The following is a 26,022-nucleotide window of genomic DNA, read 5'->3' as shown; positions in this document are numbered from 1 at the left end:
TCTTGCCATCTGCAGCCTGTGCTGTCAACGCATAAGTCGCGGTAAGCCCAACACTCACCTAGGGACGACCGCCTTAAGAAGGCACCTGGCCTACCATCACCGAGCCCAGTCGGAGCAACGCCGTCAGAACCCACAAAGCCACACTCCCAGCGCTTCATGTCCTGCCTCTCCTCCTTCTCCTCTCTTCTCCCATTTGTACTCCACTCCACCTTCCACCGTGTCATTGTCACGTTCATCTGGCAGAAGGCAGGCTTCCGTGGCCCAAATGTTTAAGCATAAAAAGTTGATGACGCCGTATAACCCTCTTTCCCAACGGTTGACCGCTGGCTTGTTGGAACTGCTAGCCGTCAACTACTGCCATATAAACTGGTGGACTTGGAGGCCTTTAGAAAATTTGTGGCCATTGGCACACCGTAATGAAAGTCCCCGGAAGGAAATATTTCTCCCAGAAGGGCATCCCAGAGCTATATGGCCACGTTCAGCTTCAATTAAATATATCTATGGCACACAGTGTCGGTGCCAAGATACATCTGACCACAGACACGTGGTCTAGCAAACACGGGCAGGGAAGGTACATAACTTTTACTGCCCACTGGGTGAACCTTCTGACGGCCGTCAAGTATGTTTCCCGTGGCACCCGTGTGGATTTGGTGTTACTGCTACGGATTGCATGCAGGCATGCCTCTTCTTGTCCTCCTCCTACTTCAAGAAGAGCAGGCTTTGAGGGGGACTTTAAACTATTTCGGGATCCCTGGTGTTGTCCGTGGCTGGGGGGAGGAGACCGAGGATGACATTCTCCTGGTCGATGAGCATTAGCCAGGGCACTCCACCGATTCCAATTTAGTGCAAATGGGGGCCTTCATGCTCCAGGGTTTGAAGAGGGACCCCCGTGTAAAAAGCATAAAGGCAAGGACCAATACTAGTTGGTAAAAGTGGCAGACTTGTTAACAGCATCACAGAGGGCTGTCAGAATGCAGCATTTCCAGGCCTTCCTGCAAGAGATGCTGAATTCTGCTGTTGTGGGCGCTGGCCGAGGAATTTTCAGCCACAGCAAAACATATGCGGGTACCAATCCAACAGCGCCTACAAGAAAAGGGCGGTTTGAAGATGTGTTGGTCACTTCGGATATGAGATCATTCTTGCAGCCAACCCATCGACAGCTGCCCTCTATATCCAGTCTCAGGTAATGCCTAGACCGACAGGTGTCTGACTACATCAGATTAACGGCCGATGTAGACGCTCTGAGAAGCGAGGAACTCCTGGACTACTGGGTGTGCAGGCTTGACCTGTGGCCAGAGCTGGCACAATTTGCCATGGAACTTTTGGCTTGCCCCTTGTCGAGTGTCCTGTCTGAACGGACGTTCAGCGCAGCAGGGGAGATCGTGACCGATAAGCGCACTCGACAGTGTGGACTACCTCACATTTCTAAAATTTAATGAGGCATGGATCTCGGAGGAATTCAACTCCTGAGACGACCACATGTAATTGAATTTCCTCATGCCTGCCCACACATATCCGCCACCACCCAGAACAAAGAATGGTCCTTGTCTTATGTATATACAGCGGCATAAAAGGCCTTTTCTGTCAGGTGAATGCCTAATTTTTGGGGCCTCTACTCTAGTCGCCTACAGTAAAATTTTTATCCAGTGACCGCATAATCTACCTCCAGACACATAATCAATTGTTCTTTTATGTCCGGTTAATGCTTAATTTTTGGGGCCTGTACTCCACTGACCTACTTTAAAATTGTTATCCATTGACCACCTAATATACCTCCAGCCACATAATTAATTGTTCTTTTCTGTCAGGTGAATGCATAATTTTTGGGGCCTATACTCCACCGGCCTACAGTAAAAATGTTATCCACTGACCGTCTAATATACCTCCAGCCATATAATCACTTATTCTTTTCTTTCTGTTGAATGCCTAATGTTTGGGGCCTGTACTCCATTGGCCTACAGTAAAATTGTTATCCACTGACCGTCTAATATACCTCCAGCCACATAATCACTTGTTCTTTTCTGTCCAGTGAATGCATAATTTTTGGGGCCTATACTTCACTGGCCTACAGTAAAATTGTTACCATTGACCACCGAATATACCTCCAGCCACATAATCATTTATTCTTTTCTGTCCAGTGAATAAATAATTTTTGGGGCCTGTACTGGCCTATAGGGAAATTTTTAGCCGGTGACCTCCTATTGTACCTCCAGCCACATAATCAATCACTTGTTCTTTTCTGTCAGGTGAATGCCTAATGTTTGGGGCCTGTACTCCACTGGTCTGCAGTTAAATTGTTATCCACTGACCATCTAATATACCTCCAGCCACATAATCACTTGTTATTTTCTGTCTGTTGAATGCATAATTTTTGGGGCCTGTACTCCACTGGCCTACAGTAAAATTGTTACCATTGACCACCTAATATACCTCCAGTCACATAGTCACTTGTTATTTTCTGTCAGGTGAATGCATAATTTTTGGGGCCTGTACTCCACTGGCCTACAGTAAAATTGTTATCCACTGACAACCTAATATTCCTTCAGCCACATAATCACTTGTTTTCTTTTCTGTCAGGTGAATGCATAATTTTTGGGGCCTATACTCCACTGGCCTACAGTAAAATTGTTATCCACTAACCGTCTAATATACCTCCAGACATATAATCACTTGTTCTTTTCTGTCAGGTGAATGCATAATTTTTGGGGCCTATACTCCACTGGCCTACAGTAAAATTGTTATCCTCTGACCGCCTAATATACCTCCAACCCCATAATCACTTGTTCTTTTCTGTCCGGTCAATGCCTAATATTTGGGGCCTGTACTCCCGTGGCCTAAAATCACACTTTTATAGCCTCCAGCAGGGCAGATTTTTGAGAGTTTCCCTTTAAGATGCATAAAAATACATATTTGTTTTGGGAATTTTTGCCATTGATCCCCCTCTGGTATGTCACTGTCCATGTTGTGGGACTATTTGTGCACTTCTAGTAAGTATTTGGTGGCTGCAAATATGACCTGAAGGTTTTTCAGGTTCGCCTGCCATTAAAGTGAATGGGGCCCACCGCAAACATTTGATTGCAAATGCGCGTTCGCGTACGCGAAACGTCCCGGCCGATGTTTGTTCATCACTAATGCTCAATTCACTGGATGATTGTCAGTTAAAATAAGGTACAATTTGCTTCCTAACTGTGACCTAGTAATGGATAATATGAAAGAGAAGTGATACAGTGTTGGTACATATGTAGTCACTACACCTTTGTACCATACAGAAAAAGGGAACTGGTATATATCATATATATGGTAGGATGTTCATCCTCGACCATAACACCTTGCACAGTCCTGCAGAATTCAAGTTAAACTTTAAAAATCTAAATTTAGCATTCACCTCCACTTGTTTGTGATTACTAAATCAGCCTTCATGTTTTGTCTATGAAAAGTCCAATTCTTACTTTTAAATTGCTCATAATGTTGATTGCTCCATTATTTGCTACATTCTTTTGATTATTTTGTAAAGACCCTGTGCTCAAATGTCCTTCAAATGTGTTTTTGTTAAAGAAAACTTGCAACTGACTTTCCTAAAGGCTCTCCCATCTAACTGTTATCTCTCCAAGTACACTGGTAAAATAATGACTTAAAGAGGACCTTTCATGGGTGCAGACTTTATAAAGATAAGTAGCACGTTAGGTAGGGCATAAAGCAGGGATCCTATAATGCTTACTATTATTCCTGGGCTCCGCTCCGTTCGTCCGCTGTGCCCTCCGGTATTTTCCCCGCTCAGTATGCTAATTACTAGCATTGGAACAGGGAGGAGGATACGCCAGGGTTTCTCAATGGTCGCCTCCTTCTCCCTGGCTGTAGTGCTGTCCATTTGCAGCACAGAGCGTCACAGCCAGGGAGGAAAAAACTCCCTGGCTTTGACGCTCTGTGCTGCGATTGGACAGCGCTACAGCCAGGTAGAAGGAGACGCCCACTGAGAAAGACTCAGTCTCCTCCTCATTGTTACGATACTCCTCATTATAATACAAGGCGCCAAAATCAACGGGGGGCCACACCGGATGAATGGGGGGGTCTTTTGAAAAACAAAAACAAAAAACTGCCATGGCATCAGTGGGGGCCTCCCTATAAGGTAACACCCTAATTAGACTTTTGCTAAACGAATGAAAGGTCCTCTTTAACTTTCTGATCCATTATTTGGGATTAGAGGCTACAGGTGCATCTCAATAAATTAGAATATAATCAAAAAGTTAATTGATTTCAGTAGTTTAATTCAAAAATGAAACTTATGTATGTATTCATTACACACAGAGTGATCTATTTCAAGTGTTTATTTTAATGTTGATGATTATGGCTTATAGCTAATGAAAACCCAAAAGTCAGTATATTAGTATATTGTGAAAATGTTCAATATTGTAGACTTTCGGTGTCGCAATCTAATCAGCTAATCAACATAAAACACCTGCAAAGGTTTCCTAACCCTTTAAATTATCCCCAGTCTGGTTGAGTAGGCTACACAATCATCGGGAAGACTGCTGACTTGATAGTTGTCCAGAAGACGGGTCATCTACACCTTCCACAAGGAAGGTATGCCATAAAAAGTCACTGTTTAAGAAGTTGGGTGTTCACAGAGTGCTGTATCCAAGCATATTAATGGGAATTTGAGTGGAAGGAAAAAGTGTGCTAGAAATAGGTGCACAAGCAACAGGAGTAACCAAAGCCTTGAAATGATTGTCAAGAAAAGGCAAATCAAAGATTTGGGGGAGATTCACAAGGAGTGAACTGTTGCTGGAGTCAGTGCCTTAAGAGCTACCACACACATACGTATCCAGGACATGGGTCAAACAACTCATGACCCAGAGACAATATTAGAAGAGATTTACCTGGGCTAAGGATAGAAACGACTGGACTGTTGCTCAGTGATCCAAAGTCCTGTTCTCGGATTATAGTCCCAGAGTCTTAAGGAAGAGTGGAGAGGCCAAGTTGCTTGAGGTCTAGTGTGAAGTTTCCACAGTTGATGATGGTTTGGGAAGCCATGTCATTTGCTGGTCTTGGTCCACTATGTTATATCAAGTCCAAAGTCAGCGAAGCCGTCTACGAGGAAATTTTAGAGCCTTTCAAGCTTCCATCTGCTGACAAGCCTTATGGAGATTCTGATTTCATTTTCTAGCAGTACTTGGCACCCACACTGCCAAAAAGTACCAACACCTGGTTTGATAATCATAGTATCACTGTGTTTGATTGGCCAGCAAAGTTACCTGATCTAAACCCCATAGAGAATCTATGGAGTACTGTCAAGAGGAGGATGAGAGACACCAGGTCCAACAATGCAAACTAGCTGAAGGCCGCTATCAAGGCAACCCGGGCTTCCATAACAACTCATTGATGCAGTAATTCATGCAAAAGGAACCCCAACCATGAATTGAGTGAATATACTGAACTTACTTTTCAGTAGGCCAAAATTTCTGTATTAAAGATATTTTTTTAATTGGTCTTATATAATATTCAAAATTTCTGAGATACTGACTTTTCTGTTTTCATTTTTTTTAAGCCATAATCATCAACATTAAAAGAAATAAATGCTTGAAATAGATCTCTCTGCGTGTAATGAATCTATAGATCATAGTAGTTTCACTTTTTGAATTGAATTACTGAAATAAATTAACTTTTCTATGACATTCTAATTTATTGAGATGCACTTGTTTTGACTACTTCAATAATGAAATTAGCCATGCCATTCCAGGATAGTTTCCCTATTGCTACACATAGCATTCTAAAGCTTAAAGAGACTTTTTTTTATTCCAAATTGGTACTGGATCCACAAAATTGAAGTATTATTTTCTCCTTCATACTTTTCCTTATGGAGATAATACAAAAAAAACTGCACCAAACTGTCTTGTGTGAACCTGGTGTTAAGGTTCTTTAAAGTTTCCCTCAAAAGGAAGATTGACTGCCTTCTCCCTGTGACAGCGAGAAAGCTGTCAATCAGTGTTGGATGGGCAACCTTCCTGCAGCTCCCCACAGTGCAGCTGTGCTGAAATGAATAAACTATAATTTCTATAAACTGTAAACATATTCACATTTAAATGACACCCCTGTCAATACTTTATGACCTCAGATGCAGATAACTGGCTGATAGTCTCCTGTAAATTCATGCCGATCTGCTTGTTGAATAGTACTACATATAATAAGTAGAGATGAACAAATTGATTTCATACTAATCAAATAGCCACCCAAATTTTGAAAAAATTCAAGATGGATTACATTTTTGGTGATTCGATTAGGGACAATTTGGGGGAAGGATTAAGGGAGATGGAGGTAGAGGTATAATAATATAATAGAAAGAAAGGGAGAGATACAGTAAGAGTAAAAATACGAATCCTAGGAGTCCTCAGAGTAAAATCCACATATGTTGAGGCCAGTTGGAGCACTTTAAATTTGGGTAGAGTAGATTCAGACCTGAATCGAATCGGTTGACAAATTTGGCCAAATCTAAAGTGTTTTGAATATTGAGAGATTCACTGATTTCTAATAATAAGCAGTAAAGTATAAGGGAAAGTATAACTCTATATTTCTGCTGATGTAAACTATGGTGAAAACAGTTAATGGTAAGTTAGGCCTTACCACAATTTGCCACTGAATGATGCCAGTATCTTTGTACTTTATTGCTCTTATGCTGAATATCTTATAATGACAGAAGACTCCATGAAAAGTCCATTTAACTAAAGATAATAGAGTGACTCTGTAATAACCGGTCTCTTGGCATGTAGCAATTGCATTTTTCAAGACTCTACCGCGTTAAAAAGAGTAATTGATTTTCTTTTTCAAAATGCACTTGATTGCAGTGTTCTGGGGTAATTATTTGCAGAAGAATTATTTTAAAGATTTACAAGATCTATTTTGAATGGATCTTCTGCTCTCAGCAGCGAGGAATAACAATACTATTTCAGCATAATGTGCTCATCCTTGAAATCGTCAATTTCTTTGAGCGTCTCATCATTTCTTGGTCTGAGCGGACCAATTGTATCTATATTGCATGAAGCATCGGATTTTTGCAAATAATATTGTGCTTCTGTTCTTCAGCACAAAAAAAAAATATCATATTCAATATTGAGCAGTTCTGTTTGAGCTGTAGTTAAACAGAAACACTGTGAAGACATTTTAATTGTGCTTCTTTTAAATGTCCAATTTTGGATTGTGCGTCTTTCAAATCTCTTCCAATGCAACAAGTACACGCTGGAGCCTTTATTTTATTGTATTGGATTTTTTTTTTTACTAAAGAAAAGTTTAAAAAGTTAACATATTACTTAGGTAAACTTTATGTACCAAACAACAAAAAAATCTCAGTTTATCACTAAATTAAATACAGTACATTGGATCATAAAAGTCAGATAACTGCCATTAGAGTCAAACAGACCTCTCAGAGTTGCCAACCTGCAGTGGAGATCATAGTTATCTGGTCACTGCCGCTAGATTCAGTGTCTATTGCTCCCAAGCTGGCTTTTCCTCATCCTGGCACGCTGTGATCAACATCCATCACTGGAGGGGGGGGGGTCGGTTTAGGGTTGGGGAAGTGACCTGCTCCCCTTGCGTCACAATAACTGATCACTTGATGCAAAGGGGAGCAGGTCACTGCTGCAGCCTGATACAGTAGCCACATGCCCCCCTCACAAGTGGTGGAAAATGGCAAATGGCAAAATGGTATAAAGTGAATAAGCACTTCTATTATGAAAGTGCTCATCAGTATGCAGTAGGCACGGCAAGAGGTGCATGTAGCACTTCTAGGGCTGGATGTACTCACCACTTCCTGGTCTTCTCTGAGCACTGCTCTGCAAGGTCCTGACAGTGTACAACATCAGTATGTAGTGCACACACCATGACTTGACGCAGTGCAACATCAGGTCACAGTGCAGCACTACCCCGGAGAAGAACAGAGAGCAGTGAGTGCAGGGAGAGCAGCTGAAAGTGCAGAGAGGCAGCACCATCTGAAGAGATAAGTTAATGTTGTTATTTTTGGTCTGATTTGAGGTCTGATATGGGGTTCTGATATTGGTGTCTGATATAAGGATTTGATCTGGGAGTCTGATCTGAGGTCTGTTCTGAGGTCTAACATGGGAGTCTGATATTGGGGTCAGATATGGGGGTCTGATATAGTAGTCTGATATGTGGACCTGATCAAGGTATGATAAAGATTGGCGGTCTAATTTTGGAGTATGATGAAGATTGGGGTCTGATGTGAGGTCTGCTGAAAAATATTTTTTTCCTGATTTACCTCCTCTAAAACCTAGGTGTGTCTTATAACCCAGTGTATCTTATTAAGCAAAAAAAAAAAAAGGTATAAGCTGCTTTATAACCAAACAGCAATATTTTAGCATGCAGTCATTTCTCATGCTGTGTACATTTCTCAAGCTGTATAAGGAAGCACTATTGGTACCTTTTGATGACAAGTAATTGGTTCCATAGACCTCTGTAATAGGTTATTGCATATTATATCTCTGTTTTACTTTTAACTCACTGCTTCATTAGAATAGGAAATAGTACATACAATACATAAAGTCATATCAAATGTAAAATGTCCCTTAAGATGCTTTTGAATTTTGGGTGATACAATATATGGACATACAAATATTTCTACATACATAGGCCTGTCCAAAATATTCTAAACACTACACTACTTTACAAGTATCAAAATGAATGTAATGTCCTGGAAAGCATAATGTACATTTTAAAAAAGTGAATACAATGTTAAAAAGATTGTTTCTTTTTTTGATTTTTTCTTTACTTTTTTTGCTAAAGCAATATACATTTATATTGCTCAAATAAAAAGCATAAAGAAATCTGTCCCCAAAAAGTAAAAAGAAAAAAGCAAAGTCACCTTAGTAGTCCAAAACAGAAGAAAGAAATGGATGTAAAACCAATACATATACAAATTGAGAGAAGTACCTCAGTCTTAAAATTCCTATATGCTCCATGACCTTATAAAATTATGATAATTTTTTCTTTCTTCTTTCCACTCTTTTATTTTATTATGTGTTATTTGTATTGTGTTGATATTTTTATATCTTATGCTTTATAGCTGGTGTTAGAAGCTTATAATGTACCAGAACTGTCTGCTGGAGTCAACTGCACATTTGAGGATCTTTCAGAGATGGATGGAGTTGTAGTTGGAAACCAAATCCGATGCACTTCCCCAGCTGAAAAGGAAGTTCCACGCATCATCACAGAAAATGGTAAGATTTTCCTTTCTTACAGAAAATTTTATTTTATGAACATTGTTCAATTTCCTAAAATTCCTTTAATCTATTGAAGTCTGGAGTAGTGTTTGCATAACTGTTGGCACAAATGAGTCTGATTGAGCCACAGACTTAAATTTTTTCCAAATGGAGGAAGTTTTAGCCAAGTCAAACGTATTGTTTATGAATATATGCATTTTTATAAAAGATGATCTTTATAGTGTGTTTATATTAACTCAATTGAACTCTGTATAATATGACATTTTTTATATTGATGTGCCAGTGATGATCCCTGATTTATGAATGTGTCCATTTAGCATTACTATTGCATTTCTTTTTTTATTTCCCTTTGATATTGATTTTAAATGGTTTTCCTTTGTAGCTAGTACCTAGAAGGCTTCCTATGCAATAGGACTTATAACAAAAGTAGAACAGCAAAGATGATATAAAATATTAAGAACAAGGAAAAGGTCAGTTTCAGTCAATAACAGTAAAAGAAGCAAATATGTTGGTTTCACACTGTGAGAGAAAACAGAGAACAGAAAATGGCTTGAAAGGTTCTTAGGCCTTGAAGGTGCATTCATGCTAAATCGAGGTTAGAATCCAAGTTTAAAAAGTAAATCCTTTAATATCCTCTCCCTGGGCTCCATCTTTGAATAGCACTTGGCTGAAATAAAAATTATATAGATTACTGTGAATTTTTTGTAGGATATATACACATTAAATGCACTCAGTGGACATACAATTAAACCTTCAATAGGTTTGCACTAAATAGAGATATAGGGGGAATTTATCATTGTAGGTGTGTGTGAGGCAGTTTTTTAGACTGGAGTTGCTTCGCACACCTGCACCAAATTTATAAAGATGGGACTTGGTTTTATTAAACTTGGTATAAGTGTGATGTGGTTTCACCACTGTCAGTGAAAGAACACCTGGGTTTGCACCATAAGTGAGACATAAAAGTGGGCTCTGGGACTATGGACGTATTTATATTAATGCGGGAATATTGTGTGTTAATTACATCCAGCACATGAGTATACACCAATCTACAAGTATCTTTCTGGCTCAAACAGTGTACCTGTAATGTAGACTCCTGCTTGTGCTCTGATGCTCGATGCGGTGGTTCGCCTTCCTGAGATCAGGGATTGTTGATTATATTAATGTCGATCGCCGAATCACCGATGCTGGAGTCCGGGATGTAGACCAGTCCAGGTTCCGTATAGTTTGGCGTGCTGCTTCGCACCCTGGCCGGTGGTGCGATGCTAAAGCAGGTAGAGGTTGGACAAAGTTTTGCGCTCACTAGGAGCAGCGAGTGACGTCACTACCGCGGTCGTCAGTGACCACAGGTGCCAGGGGTGTCTTCTCCAACGCGTTTCGAACAGACGCTGTTCTTCATCAGGGAGTGTTACATGGCTACTAATGCTCTATCTATTTATGCGCTCATGTCCAACTTCCAAAATATTAACCCCTTCTATGCCATTGTTATACGGATCTGTTACTGGCCATCATTCAAAAGCAAACAGCTCTATTTCAGCATTTAAACCATTGGGCATTAAGTTGTCCATGTTAAATATCCATTTCGCTTCTATTTTGGACATTTCTTTAATGTAATCACCCCCCCTATTTGTTTCTCTGTATTGTTTTTACCCCACAGAAATTGGAACCCACAAAACTTCCTCCATGTTTTATATTGTAGTGAAGGGACACTGGGTGACCTTCATACTTTCTATTTATGTTGTATATATGTTCCCCTATCCTTTTCTTTAGGTGTCTTTTAGTACGGCCCACATATATCTTTTTAAAGGGGCACGTTGTTGTGTATATGACTCCCTTACTGTTGCAGGTTATGAAGTCTTTTATGGTTTGCTTGTATGTTTCCTCCATGTTACTTATTTGCGTTTTAATAAGTAACATGGAGGAAACTGTTTATCTAAACGAATTCCAGGCCTTTATAGGAGTCAGAAGGTTTATAAGACGCCTAGCGTTGAAAAAATACTTTATAAAAAAATCTATAAAAAAACAAGCAGTATTGAAACAAAGTCAGCATGATGAAAAACAGGAAATAAGGGAGGAACCTATAAACGGCTTCAAACATACAGATTTGAAGTCAAAATCAAAATATAATCCACTACAGGAATATTCCTTGTCGTTTAACAGCTTCATGAACCAGGTAAATAGGGGTATAAGAAAAATTCCCTCCCCAAAAAACCCCCAATATATGTGCAATATTACTGAAGAGGAAAATGAAGCTATCACCATTATGCAGAAAAATCATGACATCATTATTCGCCCAGCCGATAAAGGCGGGGGCATAGTCATAATGAACATCAAAGACTATAAAGAGGAAGCAGATAACATTTTGAGCGATAAAAGAACTTATAAAAAACTATGAAGTGACCCAACTGAAATTTTTAAAAAAACAACTTAAGGGGCTAGTCCAAAAAGGGAAAGACACAGGTATTCTGAATAAAAAAGAAGCTGTGTTCATAAATAATGAACATCCAAAAATCGCAGTGCTATACCATAACCCAAAAATACATAAAGATACCCAAAAACCACCAGGGAGACCAATAGTGTCTGGCATAGACTGCCTCACCAGTCCTCTTTCTAGGTATATTGATCAACAATTACTGCCATATGTACAGGTACTTCCAACTTATCTTAAGGATACCAAGCACACTTTACAAATTTTAAATAACATAGAATGGAGAGAAAATTACATCATTGGTACACTAGACGTAAAATCCCTATATGTCCTAGAAAATAAAAAAGGGGTAGACGCTGTTCAACATATTTTGAGAACAAAAGGGGAGATGCCAGAATCACAAATAAATTTATTGGGGGAGTGTATCATGTTTATTTTAACTAAAAACTATTTTTTATATAATGAAAATTTTTACCTCCAGACATGGGGGACCGCGATGGGGACGAGATTCGCACCGGGGTTCGCAAATCTATATGTCGGATGGTGGGAAAAGCTTTTCATCCACCCTGATGGCGCCCCCCATGCGGGTCTCGTCCTCTGGCGGCATTTTATTGACGATATTATTTTTATATGGGATGGGGGGGAAACAAAATTGCAGGAGTTTTTAAAGGAAATCAATAAAAATGATTTTTATTTAGAATTTATATCAACATACAGTAATAAAGAAATACACTTTTTAGATTTAGCTATCTATGCGGAGGGGGACAAGTTATTCATTAAGACCTACAATAAACCCACTGACGGAAACAGCTTTATTGCCATGGAGAGCTGCCATCTCCCTAGATGGCTAGAAAACATTTCACGGAGTCAATTTATGAGACTAAAAATAAATTGCACAGAAAAAAAAGAATACGAAAGGGAGGTGGAGATTTTACAGAAAAAAATTTGAATATAAGGGTTATGACAAAACAAAACTAATACAACAAAAATTAGAAATAAACCAAATAAACAGACAGACCCTATTAATGGAAATAAAAAATAAAGGAAAAATAATGGAGAATGAAATTGAAATAACAATCCCGCCCATCATACATACAAGCAAACCATAAAAGACTTCATAACCTGCAACAGTAATGGAGTCATATACACAATAACGTGCCCCTGTAAAAAGATATATGTGGGCCGTACTAAAAGACCCCTAAAGAAAAGGATAGGGGAACATATATACAACATAAATAGAAAGTATGAAGGTCACCCAGTGTCCCGTCACTACAATATAAAACATGGAGGAAGTTTTTTGGGTTCCAATTTCTGTGGGGTAGAAACAATACAGAGAAACAAAAGGGGGGGGGGGGTGATTACATTAAAGAAATGTCCAAAATTGAAGAAAAATGGATTTTTAACATGGACACCTTAATGTTCAATGGTTTAAATGCTGAAATAGAGCTGTTTGCTTTTGAATGATGGCCAGTAACAGATCCGTATAACAATGGCATAGAAGGAGTTAATATTTTGGAAGTTGGACATGAGCACATAAATAGAGAGAGTGTTAGTAGCCATGTAACACTCCCTGATGAAGAACAGCGTCTGTTCGAAACGCGTTGGAGAAGATACCCCTGGCACCTGTGGTCACTGACGACCGCGGTAGTGACGTCACTCGTTGCTCCTAGTGAGCGCAAAACTATGTCCAACCTCTACCGGCTTTAGCATCGCGCCACCGGCCGGGGCGCGAAGCAGCACGCCAAACTATATGGAACCTTGACTGGTCTACATCCCGGACTCCAGCATCGGTGATTCGGCGATCGACATCAATGTAATCGACAATCCCTGATCTCAGGAAGGTGAACCACCGCATTGATCATCAGAGCACAAGCAGGAGTCTACATTACAGGTACATTGTTTGAGCCAGAAAGATACTTGTAGATTGGTGTATACTCATGTGCTGGATGTAATTAACACACAATATTCCCACATTAATATAAATACGTCCATAGTCCCAGAGCGCAGTATCATAATTATTTATTACAATGCCTCCCTTTATGCGGCAGATTTTGCAGTTCTGCTACGATAACGCTGCCACAATATAGCGCACTCACGGAGCGCCTTTGAAGCATCTTTAAAACAAAGAGACATAAAAGTATTCTAATCTGTAATCCAAACCAAGTTTTCATTCCACATTTGAAAGTGAAGCTCAATAAAAGTAACAAAATTTCACCAAAAGTCGCAATAAAAATTGCACAAAATGTTGGTGCAACATCACTTACAATATTTTTACGCCACAAAACTGGCACACCATATTTGATAAATGTCCTCCATAGCATTTTTCATGTTAGAAAATGTATTAATTGGACGTAATGCACATGTGGATTAATAGCAATGCTGATTTTGGTATTCAAGAATATTTACCATTTACTATGCTTTAAATCTTCTACTACATTTGTTGTTTTATGATACTGTATGTGTCACCTGCCCATATATCATGCATGGATCACACATGAATCCTTGTTTGGCTCACACCCTGTGGGTCACAAATTAATTATTATTTGTGATCAGAATTGCCATTTGTTTTTTCAGACTTGTCAGATTATATGCATTGATGGTAAATTCATTAACACTTTTAAATAACATGAAAATTCCTTAAAGCAGTATCCCACTTAAAAAAAACTCTTAGGATACACTGTGTATATTCAACTTTCTGCTCTAGGAATTTTAATATAGGTAGAGTAGGAGGACATTTCTGTTACTGAAGCCCTTTACTTCTTCCCTGCTGATATCAACTGCAGGGTAGATAGATAGATAGATAGATAGATAGATAGATAGATAGATAGATAGATAGATAGATCTAAGTTGAGTAACGTAATCATAATCTATGTTTGCTTGTCTATGATTACAGCAGCATCGGCACTAACTACAACAGTGTTAAGGTGTGAATAAACAGGGGGGACAGAATGTCAGAGAAGTAAAAAGTGAGCTAAAAGGCTTGTAGAATCATTGAGTACTAACTAGGCTGCAGTATCACCATTATTTTGACTGCCAATGTGTTAACACAACAAAAACACGTTACAGTAATACAATAAATCATGTTGAAGTGGTCATCCTGGTTAATCTGTATCTGTAAAGTGGCAGAAGAGGAAGATTTCTTATTATGGTATGTTAGTCAGTGCCACACAAAACATCTAGGAAAGTATATAGAACAAAACTTGTGGATATTTAACCGACACCATGTGGACAAAAGCAAGCCAAGCGTATGAAACATATATCCCCTAATGCTAAACGTATCATTCCCTGATTATTTTCATTGTATGAATGAACTTAGTATTAAGGAAGCATGTTATTACAATAACCACAATCAGGACTTTAAACCAGTTGTTTAGTACAATACAGCACAATCTACCAGTATCACTCATGAAGTGGTACTTCAAAATCATTATTTCAAAAACTTCAGCATTTAGGTTAAATTTACTGTCTCAATATTTCATGTTTGCAAAATATTAGGAGCTATTTGTGATGAGTGACCAGTACTATTGTGCATGTGAGAACCTCATTAGACATTCATCACTGATTGGTAGGCTCACAGTGTTTTAGTAATGTTCTCTGTGTAGCTGTGTGATATGCAGGGAATGTACAGTATTATACTGCTGCAGATATCATACCATAAACATGTCATCCTGCAACTGACAAACTCCTCTCAAATGTTGCGTTGATTCATATTGGTTCATACTGTAGATGATATTACTGCCATATATTTCAGCATTATAATCTGAAGTTTTTCCTATAGGATTAGACTTTTCTTTTTGTGCTTTATTCATTTTGACATCTGTTAAGAATTTGTACTTAGTGCTATAGACCTAATGTAGGGTGTTCATCCTTTGAAATCTTGACTAAAGAATGGAATGTTATTTTGGGCCTTTCTCCAACTATCTATCTACAGTACTCTGTATATGTATTCTGACAAGTGGAGTAAGGCTAGGGCTAAACTAATACTTGAGCTGCATGTTGGAATTCATTTTTAATCTGTTGCTTCATTCCTTTCTGAAGAATACCACACCTGGTATTGCTGTTTGCCTTCTTTTAGGAACAGCAGTGATCTGTGACTACATCTACTAAAATACTAGACCATATACCAACATATACACATAATACAAATTCACGATCTTTGGGCCAAATAAGTAACCACATCAAAATAATCAGTGTAAATAAATAAATAACTTTATTCGTTCATAACAGTATTATCAAAGATACAGTCACAGTTAAAGAATTAAAAAACAATTAAAATTAATATCTCATGAGAAGTGGTGGTCTTAGGGCAGGAGAACATTGAACAGCATGATGCACAGACCCATATAATGAAATAAAGGATACAAAAAAATATGGAGGCAATCCTAAATTAAAGCAAAGTAAAAAATATACACATGATATGAATTATATACAAAAAAATCCATGTGCAATATGTAGTATCACAGATACCAACCTATAAAAATATACTGAGCCTCTGCACTGAACCCTCATCACACCGACGTACGTTTCACGGTCAGCTTCTTCCTGGCGTAGGGAGGTGTTGACATACAGGTTGGCCTTATATATTGTATCGACAGGGTAGAGAGACAAATGCAAACAATAAAAAAATACTATAGGGATACATAATTCAATAGTAGCTGGTATAATTAACCTCCTCAGGACCGCCGTACGCAGGATTGCGCCCTGGCGGCGGCCCTGCTATTCTGGGAGGATGCATATACGCGTCCTCTCGCGAGAGGCGAGATTTCCTGTGAACGCGCGCACACAGGCGCGCGCGTTCACAGGATCGGAAGGTAAGTGAGTGGATCTCCAGCCTGCCAGCGGCGATCGTTCACTGGCAGGCTGGAGATGCGATTTTTTTTAACCCCTAACAGGTATATTAGACGCTGTTTTGATAACAGCGTCTAATATACCTGCTACCTGGTCCTCTGGTGGTCCCTTTTGCTTGTATCGACCACCAGAGGACACAGGCAGCTCAGTAATAAGTAGCACCAAACACCACTACACCCCCCCGTCACTTATTAACCCCTTATTAACCCCTGATCACCCCATATAGACTCCCTGATCACCCCCTGTCATTGATCACCCCCCTGTCATTGATCACCCCCTTGTAAGGCTCCATTCAGACGTCCGTATGTTTTTTACGGATCCACGGATACATGGATCGGATCCGCAAAACACATACAGACGTCTAAATGGAGTCTTACAGGGGGGTGATCAATGACAGGGAGGTGATCACCCCATATAATTGTAACAATGGTCTGTTGAGACCTGAAATCCCTGTAGGGGTCTTTAACTAATGTTAAAATTTTTGTCTTTATTATTTATTGGACAAAACGCACTGTAAAGAAAACAATTCACTTTAAAATTATCAGTGTACCAGTGTATATATGGGATTGTGCCGGAGTAGTGTGATTTCGTTCGCAAGGTGTGATTACATGCACAGTAATTTGATGGGATCCCTTTATAGGGTGTACCTCATCCCACCATCTGGTATGGGATGGTATTACCACTAGCAGTTCTAGTTCGGATTACTAACAGTGGATCACCTACGGAGAACTGGTGAATATGTCTCTCCTGCCAAGGTTCTCTGCTATCTGGTCCCTATATCAAGGTTACCAAGCAGCTAGCATGATTGCTAATCCTCAGTATTTAATGGCTGTTTGTCTCAGCCGCAGGGCTATCATGATATCACCAGTCTCCCTTGCCACTGTTTTCCTCCTCTCTCACACTGAATTCAGACTGCACTCCGTCCTCTATTACTGTCTCATAGAGGCATCAATTACCGCTGTAGTCAGATTCCTATACTGTCACACTCTCCTTGTCTAGTCGGCTGCTGACCGCCGCGTGCTAGTATCAATTTCCCTTTCACTGAACACTGTGCTAAAAGGTGTGCCGCTCTATACCACCCCTCCCGACATGTTTCGCCACTAGTTGTGGCTTCGTCAGGGGATGCGGGGTATATATCACATTTTGATTTCAAACTACTTACCACACATTAGGGCCCCTAGAATGCCAGGGCAGTATAAATACCCCACAAGTGACCCCATTTTGGAAAGAAGACACCCCAAGGTATTTCGTGATGGGCATAGTGAGTTCATGGAAGTTTTTATTTTTTGTCACAAGTTAGTGGAATATGAGACTTTGCAAGGAAAAAAAATAAATAAAAAAAATCATCATTTTCCGCTAACTTGTGACAAAAAATAAAAAGTTCTATGAACTCACTATGCCCATCAGCGAATACCTTAGGGTGTCTACTTTCCGAAATGGGGTCATTTGTGGGGTTTTTCTACTGTCTGGGCATTGTAGAACCTCAGGAAACATGACAGGTGCTCAGAAAGTCAGAGCTGCTTCAAAAAGTGGAAATTCACATTTTTGTACCATAGTTTTTAAACGCTATAACTTTTACCCAAACAATTTTTTTTTTACCCAAACATTTTTTTTTATCAAAGACATGTAGAACAATAAATTTAGAGAAAAATTTATATATGGATGTCGTTTTTTTTAAAAAAATTTACAACTTAAAGTGAAAAATGTCATTTTTTAGCAAAAATGTAGTTAAATTTCGATTAATAACAAAAAAAGTAAAAATGTCAGCAGCAATGAAATACCACCAAATGAAAGCTCTATTAGTGAGAAGAAAAGGAGGTAAAATTCATTTCGGTGGTAAGTTGCATGACCGAGCAATAAACGGTGAAAGTAGTGTAGTGCAGAAGTGTAAAAAGTGGCCTGGTCATTAAGGGTGTTTAAGCTAGGGGAGCTGAGATGGTTAAAATACCAAGATGGAAGGATCAGTTTCACTGGACATCTGAATATGCACATACTTGACTGATAATGAAAGAGGGGCTACTTACTATCTGGTGCAGATGTCCCTGAATGAATCCTTGCATCCAAAAGATGTGAAGTGTGGATATCAAATGCACTGTTCGCATCATCCTTGAACACTGGAACCCAGTCCAGAGCAGCACCCAAAACATGGTACAAAAAAATGTATAGGGCATCTTAATACTACATAACTATTTGAACCATTGACACATGGAAGATATGGTTTCCCCTTTTGTTTTAGGCTTTTCTGCTCAACCTACAGTTTGTAAGTTTGTCTTCAATCTCCACCTTTTGTATCACATAATATTTGTAGTCAATCATCTAAGCCATTAAATGAGAACCTCTTAGCCTGGTTGTCAAAATAACAAGTGGCAGATGGGCAGCAGAATAATACTTTGACAGGTAAATTTACACAGTAAACTTCTTCTAGATAGATTAGTTGTCAAGGTCAATTTGAAATGATTGATTAATGAATCGTTTGGAAGAGAAAGAAAATAATTGAGGTAGGGGGTCAGATGGGTCAAAAGCTTGCATTTAATCATGTGCCGCTTTATGGAATTATTGTCATTAATTAATTGTAAAGGTTCCCTAAAGCCAAGGCTATGTTCATGGAATCCTTAAAGATTCCAATTAATGCTTGAACAACAATATATGCGAAATATGCATATAGAAACATTCACACTTCAGAACTTTTTTCATAAGTATAAATGATGCTCTATAATGTTCTGTGTCTCATATGAAGCAATACTGTAGAATAATAGTATCTTCTGCTGTAGTATTGAGATGTGGCAGGCAATAGTTATAGGGATTTAGAAAAGCCTATACCAAAGAGATCCATTTCGAAAGGTATCAAACACAATAGCTGACATTTCTAATGTCCACCTGCAGAATATAGAAAAGGTTTGAGACAAATCTGCTAAAATGCAATGAATAAACAATTATGACCAGAAGGACAATTCAGACATTAGACCAGACTATAGTAGGGGCTGTCAAATAAAAATTTTGCTTGGTACATTTTTTGACATAAGGGTTTTTTCCAGGAACACTGATGATTTATCCTTAAGAATAGTTAGACTCTACTATGGTCCATGCTTTTGAATGCCCATGTTTTGTAAGTTCTTTATAGCATGAGAGCATGGTCGTCATCCAGTCTGCTGACTTGTCAACTTTTTTGTGTTAAAATGATAGGTAAAGGTTGAGAGGTTTTGTGGAAATCACCATTTTTGTTGTAGGGTTTCCCTTTAATTGCTTTCGCTGAAACAGGAAATGCATTTTAGGCACAGTAGCTATTTCATTTCAAGTCATACTGTGTGCCTGGTCTGAATAACTATTCATCATATGGAGGTCTCACACTTGGCTGCCCTTAGTGTTTTGTTAAGATGTCTTTCTAAAGAATCCTGCAAAGCCTCCCGGGAAGAGATACCAAGTGCAGGGTCAGTGTCTGATAATGACAGAAAGTTGGCAAGTACAGATTTTCAGTTCCCTGTGGTAAGAGTTGCTGTTGCTCACAAAGCAAAGGATACGGAATAATATGTGTGCTGAATAAATTGAAGACAAAGCTGAGGCGCGCACCATGTCTTTAATAGATGTATTCTTTATAGTCATTTAACTTGCTAACTTAACTCTAAAGTGCCATATTTTTGTCCCGGAGTATGAGAGCAGACTTGGCAACACCATTAAAAAAATGCATATAACTCTAGTGTCTATCTATAACTCTAGTATCACTGTACAGGTCCCTAGTCCTGAACAGTACATCCATTACCATTATCTTCATGACATGCACAGTCTCAGAGTGATGTGTCTGTAGATATTTAAGGTGGATCTAGACGGCTCGATGGAGCAGACAATTATCGGGAAGGGACTGTTCCTGACTGATAACTGTCTGCTTGTCAGTGGAGGTGAAGAGCTGCATTTAAGTGCAGCAATCACCTCCAGCGTATGAGGACGAGTGATGGCTACTGCTATAGCTCATCTTCAAATAATTAATTGTTTCTGCGCAGCGCACAGCATGACCTGCTGCCTACAAACAATGATTGAGGTGTCCACATGGAAGGTTAACCTTCTAACAGTCACGTTAAAATTGGAAAAACCCTCCCAAAAGTGGCACTTTTTTATTGTAGATTTTTAATATGTGTCTGAAGTAAATATTGTTGCCGCACAACTCTGGGGACACACTTGCATTTTTAACCCCTTAGGGACATAACTAATTTTGCCTTAAGGACCAGAAACATTTTCTAACTCTGTGTTCCAGAAGTCATAACTTTAAAAAATTTTCTTCTTTTAAATTTTGCTGGATGAAATATAGGTTTTTTTAGGAACCATTTCAGGTAGATATAGTGTATTAAATAACTTTTATTATTTTATTTTTAGGAAAAAAAAAAAAAAAAAAAAACGGCAATTTTAATATTATTTTGTGGAATTTATTTATGGTGTTCACTGTGTAGTATAAGTCAAATGAAAGCTTCATTCTGTGGGTCAGTACAATGATGATAATGCCAAGTTTATATATAATTTATATACTGTATAATATTTATATATTTTCTTCCACAGGCTGTCAGCTCCCCACCTGTGCCCTGTGCTCCTCCAAACTGAAGGGAGAGGGCTGCTTAAGATGCTCATATATTGGGATTGGTAGCAGCTACAGATATGGGCCTGGTCTTGTTTAAAAGCTAGCACTCCAAGCATTCAACCAGAATTGCAGCTTCTTCACTACATTAGAAGATATAGCTGTTAGAAATCGGGATGGCAGTGAATGTGGCAGAAAGTAAAAGGAGTTGTCATTGCTTTCATTTCTGACCCAGCTTTATCTCCCATTGTAGTGGAATGTCATCTTTTTAACAAGGCCCATATCTCAAGCTGCTACCAATCCTGAGATATGAACATCTAAACAACTCCCCCTTACCCTGCTACTCTGCTGAATTGTTAAGTGCTTTTCCCAAAGCCCGGGCACAGCTCAGGCAAAACTGTTAGGTGGTTAATTTTCCCGATGATCAAACACTTTGGGACACATTTATTAAGAATGGCGTTTTAGACATCAGTCATAATAACCCCTATACCTGGCGGTGGATCCGCCGGAGTTATGAAGAGGCGCCGGCCTCTACACAACTTTGGTGGATCCTCCGCTACTTCCACTTCTTACATTTAGACCATTTTCTACGCCTCCAGCAGGCATAGGAGATGGTAAATGAGACAGGCCTGCCAGCTTGTCCCCTTTCCCACCCACACCATACCCCCTTTCTTAGACCTGGCGCGAGTGGGAGAAGTCTCAGTTTGCAGGGCAAAGGACCTGTGCGCCACAATCTGTGCTAGAAATACACCTAATTTAGGCGTATTTCTGTTTGATAAATGGCCCCCTTTGAATCATATATTTGCATTTATGGTACCCTTTACAATCAGTAGATAATACAAAATATAAAAAAGAGAAAATACCTAAAAGGAACATTGCCTCTCTTTGCTTTACTAAGTCATATCAATCTTTTAAAACAATCTATACAGCTTCAAAACGAAATTTGCTTTTTTTTTTTTTATAAAATGAAAGCTAAACAGTTCCATATGAAAGAATGTGATGCAATGTTTATCCCAATTCTACTTTGTAAGTTTATTTCCGCAAATAATGACAGTAAAATTTTTATTTGCCCATGTGCATCCCATATGCGAGTCTGTTCGGAGTTTTCATCATCTTGATCAACACGCAAATAAACTAAACGCTGAATGAACTAGAACTTTGCATGAACATCCAAGTACTGTATGTTCTTTAAAGGGGTTATCCAACATTATATAGTACATGGTGATCTCTGTAACAAAGCTAGAATCAACTTTGTACCTCACATGGATCACATGGATATCCTCATTCATGCTTTGCTAGATTTATTTAAAGTAGGGGGTATATCCTGTCTGCTGCAGCTGGTGGCAGTTGAAGGAAGGAACTGAGCATGTGGCACCACCTCATAGAGGTGGACAGAGAAATTAAAAAAACAACGAACGAACAGATAGATTTAATTGATTAATTCATTGGCTATACAAAATTTTTAAATGCATGCAATTACAAAAACATTCAGATTCAGGTGCTAGTTTGAAAACTATTGCATATGTTGTGTGGAACTAAGGCTGCCACGGATTTCCATTACCCAAGATCCCATCTTTAGTTGTAGTTTATCCCATTTCTTTTTTTCTTATTGCACAGCCTATCAAAAAGAGCATACTCTTGGCATTTTTACCCTAAACATGTGACATTGAATTGTATACATTATGTTACAATAAAAAAAGGAAAATCACTTGGTATACTTTTTTTGAGGGACTCCCTTGTATTATGTAATTACATAGTTGACCATGCTTTTCACTACAGTTAATAATTTATGCTAACCTATACCATTCAGTCTGTATGCCAACAATACATTATTTTGGTGTAAGCTAGTCATGAGCATTTTCTGATGTATACACCAAATATATGCAAAATAAAATGTTAACATAATGGTATGCATTTGGTTTTAGATGGTGGTAAACCTTATGTGGAGACTCTCTTCCCCCTCATAGTGTATAGTCTCACTTAGCTACTAATTAGCTACAGATTAAAACAGAGTGCATGGCACATACTTGTTTGGTGCGACTGACCAACCATCTAATGTGTATAGGGGTGTCCCTTCTTTGCCCCTATGGCAGATGTACAGTCGTGGCCAAAAGTTTTGAGAATTACATAAATATTGGAAATTGGAAAAGTTGCTGCTTAAGTTTTTATAATAGCAATTTGCATATACTCCAGAATGTTATGAAGAGTGATCAGATGAATTGCATAGTCCTTCTTTGACATGAAAATTAACTTAATCCCAAAAAAAACCTTTCCACTGCATTTCATTGCTGTCATTAAAGGACCTGCTGAGATCATTTTAGTAATCGTCTTGTTAACTCAGGTGAGAATGTTGACGAGCACAAGGCTGGAGATCATTATGTCAGGCTGATTGGGTTAAAATGGCAGACTTGACATGTTAAAAGGAGGGTGATGCTTGAAATCATTGTTCTTCCATTATATAGGTGAACAGGGCACTCAAGGATAGCTGCGACCGTGTATTTAAGGCAAAGATGAGCTTTATTGATAATATAAATATATTTGATGCATATAACAATCAAGAATGCAGTAGAATAAATAGGTTATTAACAAATAAATATAATGAATATTCGACAGAGCAAAGGCTATTATTCGATTAATCAGCAAATATTCAATAGTCCAATATTGTAAATCTTGGATCCAATGATTGTGAACATCCAAAGACTTGTTTGCAATAAGTCTATTCGTTTTTTACTTTCATATTGAGACAACAGTCATATGCTTTGCAGTTATTCAAATAGTCGCGGCGGCGTCCCGCCAAAGCGACGTGAATGGCAGCAACTCACTGCTGAAAAGCTTGCAAGCGAATTAAGTCCATTACCTTTGTATCGACCAAGTGTTCGTCCGAAATAATCACAAGAGCCTTCAAGTGTACTTACTCCCAGGATCTGCCTTTAGATATTTGTAGCAGTATTCAATCAGGAGATTAAAGCCGGCTCTCTGTTCGGTTATGGTCGATTTAATGGTAAGGTAGGTTTTTCAGTACAAAGATGGGGTGTAGCACCAGACGCGTTTCGGGGTCCAACCCCTTCCTCAGTGGTAATATTACTCAGTGGTAAAATTACTCAATTTTACATTGTTCTTCCATTGTTAACCATGGTGACCTGCAAAGAAACGCGTGCAGCCATCATTGCGTTGCATAAAAATGGCTTCACAGGCAAGGATATTGTGGCTACTAAGATTGCACCTCAATCAACAATTTATAGGATCATCAAGAACTTCAAGGAAAGAGGTTCAATTCTTGTTAAGAAGGCTTCAGGGCGTCCAAGAAAGTCCAGCAAGCGCGAGGATCGTCTCCTAAAGAGGATTCAGCTGTGGGATCGGAGTGCCACCAGTGCAGAGCTTGCTCAGGAATGGCAGCAGGCAGGTGTGAGCGCATCTGCACGCACAGTGAGGCGAAGACTTTTGGAAGATGGCCTGGTGTCAAGAAGGGCAGCAAAGAAGCCACTTCTCTCCAAAAAAAAAATCAGGGACAGATTGATCTTCTGCAGAAAGTATGGTGAATGGACTGCTGAGGACTGGGGCAAAGTCATATTCTCCGATGATGCCTCTTTCCGATTGTTTGCGGCATCTGGAAAAAGGCTTGTCCGGAGAAGAAAAGGTGAGCGCTACCATCAGTCCTGTGTCATGCCAACAGTAAAGCATCCTGAGACCATTCATGTGTGGGGTTGCTTCTCATCCAAGGGAGTGGGCTCACTCACAATTTTGCCCAAAAACACAGCCATGAATAAAGAATGGTACCAAAACACCCTCCAACAGCAACTTCTTCCAACAATCCAACAACAGTTTGGTGAAGAACAATGCATTTTCAGCATGATGGAGCACCGTGCCATAAGGCAAAAGTGATAACTAAGTGGCTCGGGGACCAAAACGTTGACATTTTGGGTCCATGGCCTGGAAACTCCCCAGATCTTAATCCCATTGAGAACTTGTGGTCAATCCTCAAGAGGCGGGTGGACAAACAAAAACCCACTAATTCTGACAAACTCCAAGAAGTGATTATGAAAGAATGGGTTGCTATCAGTCAGGAATTGGCCCAGAAGTTGATTGAGAGCATGCCCAGTCGAATTGCAGAGGTCCTGAAAAAGAAGGGCCAACACTGCAAATACTGACGCTTTGCATAAATGTCATGTAACTGTCGATAAAAGCCTTTGAAACGTATGAAGTGTGTGTAATTATATTTCACTACATCACAGAAACAACTGAAACAAAGATATAAAAGCAGTTTAGCAGCAAACTTTGTGAAAACTAATATTTGTGTCATTCTCAAAACTTTTGGCCACGACTGTACACTATTAGGAAGGAAGGAAGGATTAGACTATTGGTTCTCAATATGCCCAATCATCGGCCAAGCCAAGCTGAACATGCCTGATTATGGGTTGTGGGGAGGGTTGTCGATTGGCTGTTGACCGAACAAGCATTTGAGTGATAGATTAACACAAACAGCACTGTCTAATTCAAGGAAGTTGTTCAAACTGGACAACTTCTGTTCTGAAAAATACATTTTTATGACATACTAGCAGAAGAACCTGGATTTGCACGGGTATATTTCATCTGTTTCATTTAATGTTTGTGTGTGTCATTAAAAGATATCAACAGTATCCACTATAACATTGACATCTACAGTACCACGCACCTTTAACATGACCTCCACAGAAGCCTGCCCCCTTAACAGTTACATCCACAGCACCCTCCCCTTTAACAGTGACCTCCACAGCGGCCTCCCCTTTATTACTGACCACCACAGTACCCTTGGATTAGTAGAACTACAGGTAACAGCACTCTGCTAGTCAATTGCACAAAGATATAAGCAAACACTGAAAGAATAAATGCTTGGTGGTCATACTTACTGCAAATGCAGATAGAAGCTCTTTGCGAATATAATTGATCAAAAATATTTCGGGCCCATCTACCGGTCGTCAAGG

At 39.2% G+C, this 26,022-nt stretch overlaps 1 protein-coding gene across 1 annotated transcript in view; it reads left to right on the top strand.

Moving 5' to 3' along the window:
- PLXNA4 (plexin A4) overlaps positions 1-26,022 on the top strand; it is an 810,841-nt gene that overhangs the window by 582,951 nt on the left and 201,868 nt on the right. Inside the window, exon 7 of the mRNA XM_040413397.1 lies at positions 9,071-9,224. Coding sequence (XP_040269331.1) covers positions 9,071-9,224 — 154 coding nt within the window. The remainder of the gene's footprint in view (positions 1-9,070; positions 9,225-26,022) is intronic.

Source organism: Bufo bufo, chromosome 1 (assembly GCF_905171765.1).
Source record: "Bufo bufo chromosome 1, aBufBuf1.1, whole genome shotgun sequence".
In the NCBI taxonomy this organism is placed as follows: domain Eukaryota; kingdom Metazoa; phylum Chordata; class Amphibia; order Anura; family Bufonidae; genus Bufo; species Bufo bufo.
Note: the sequence above shows the minus strand (reverse complement) of the source record. Positions and strands in the feature narration are given on the sequence as shown.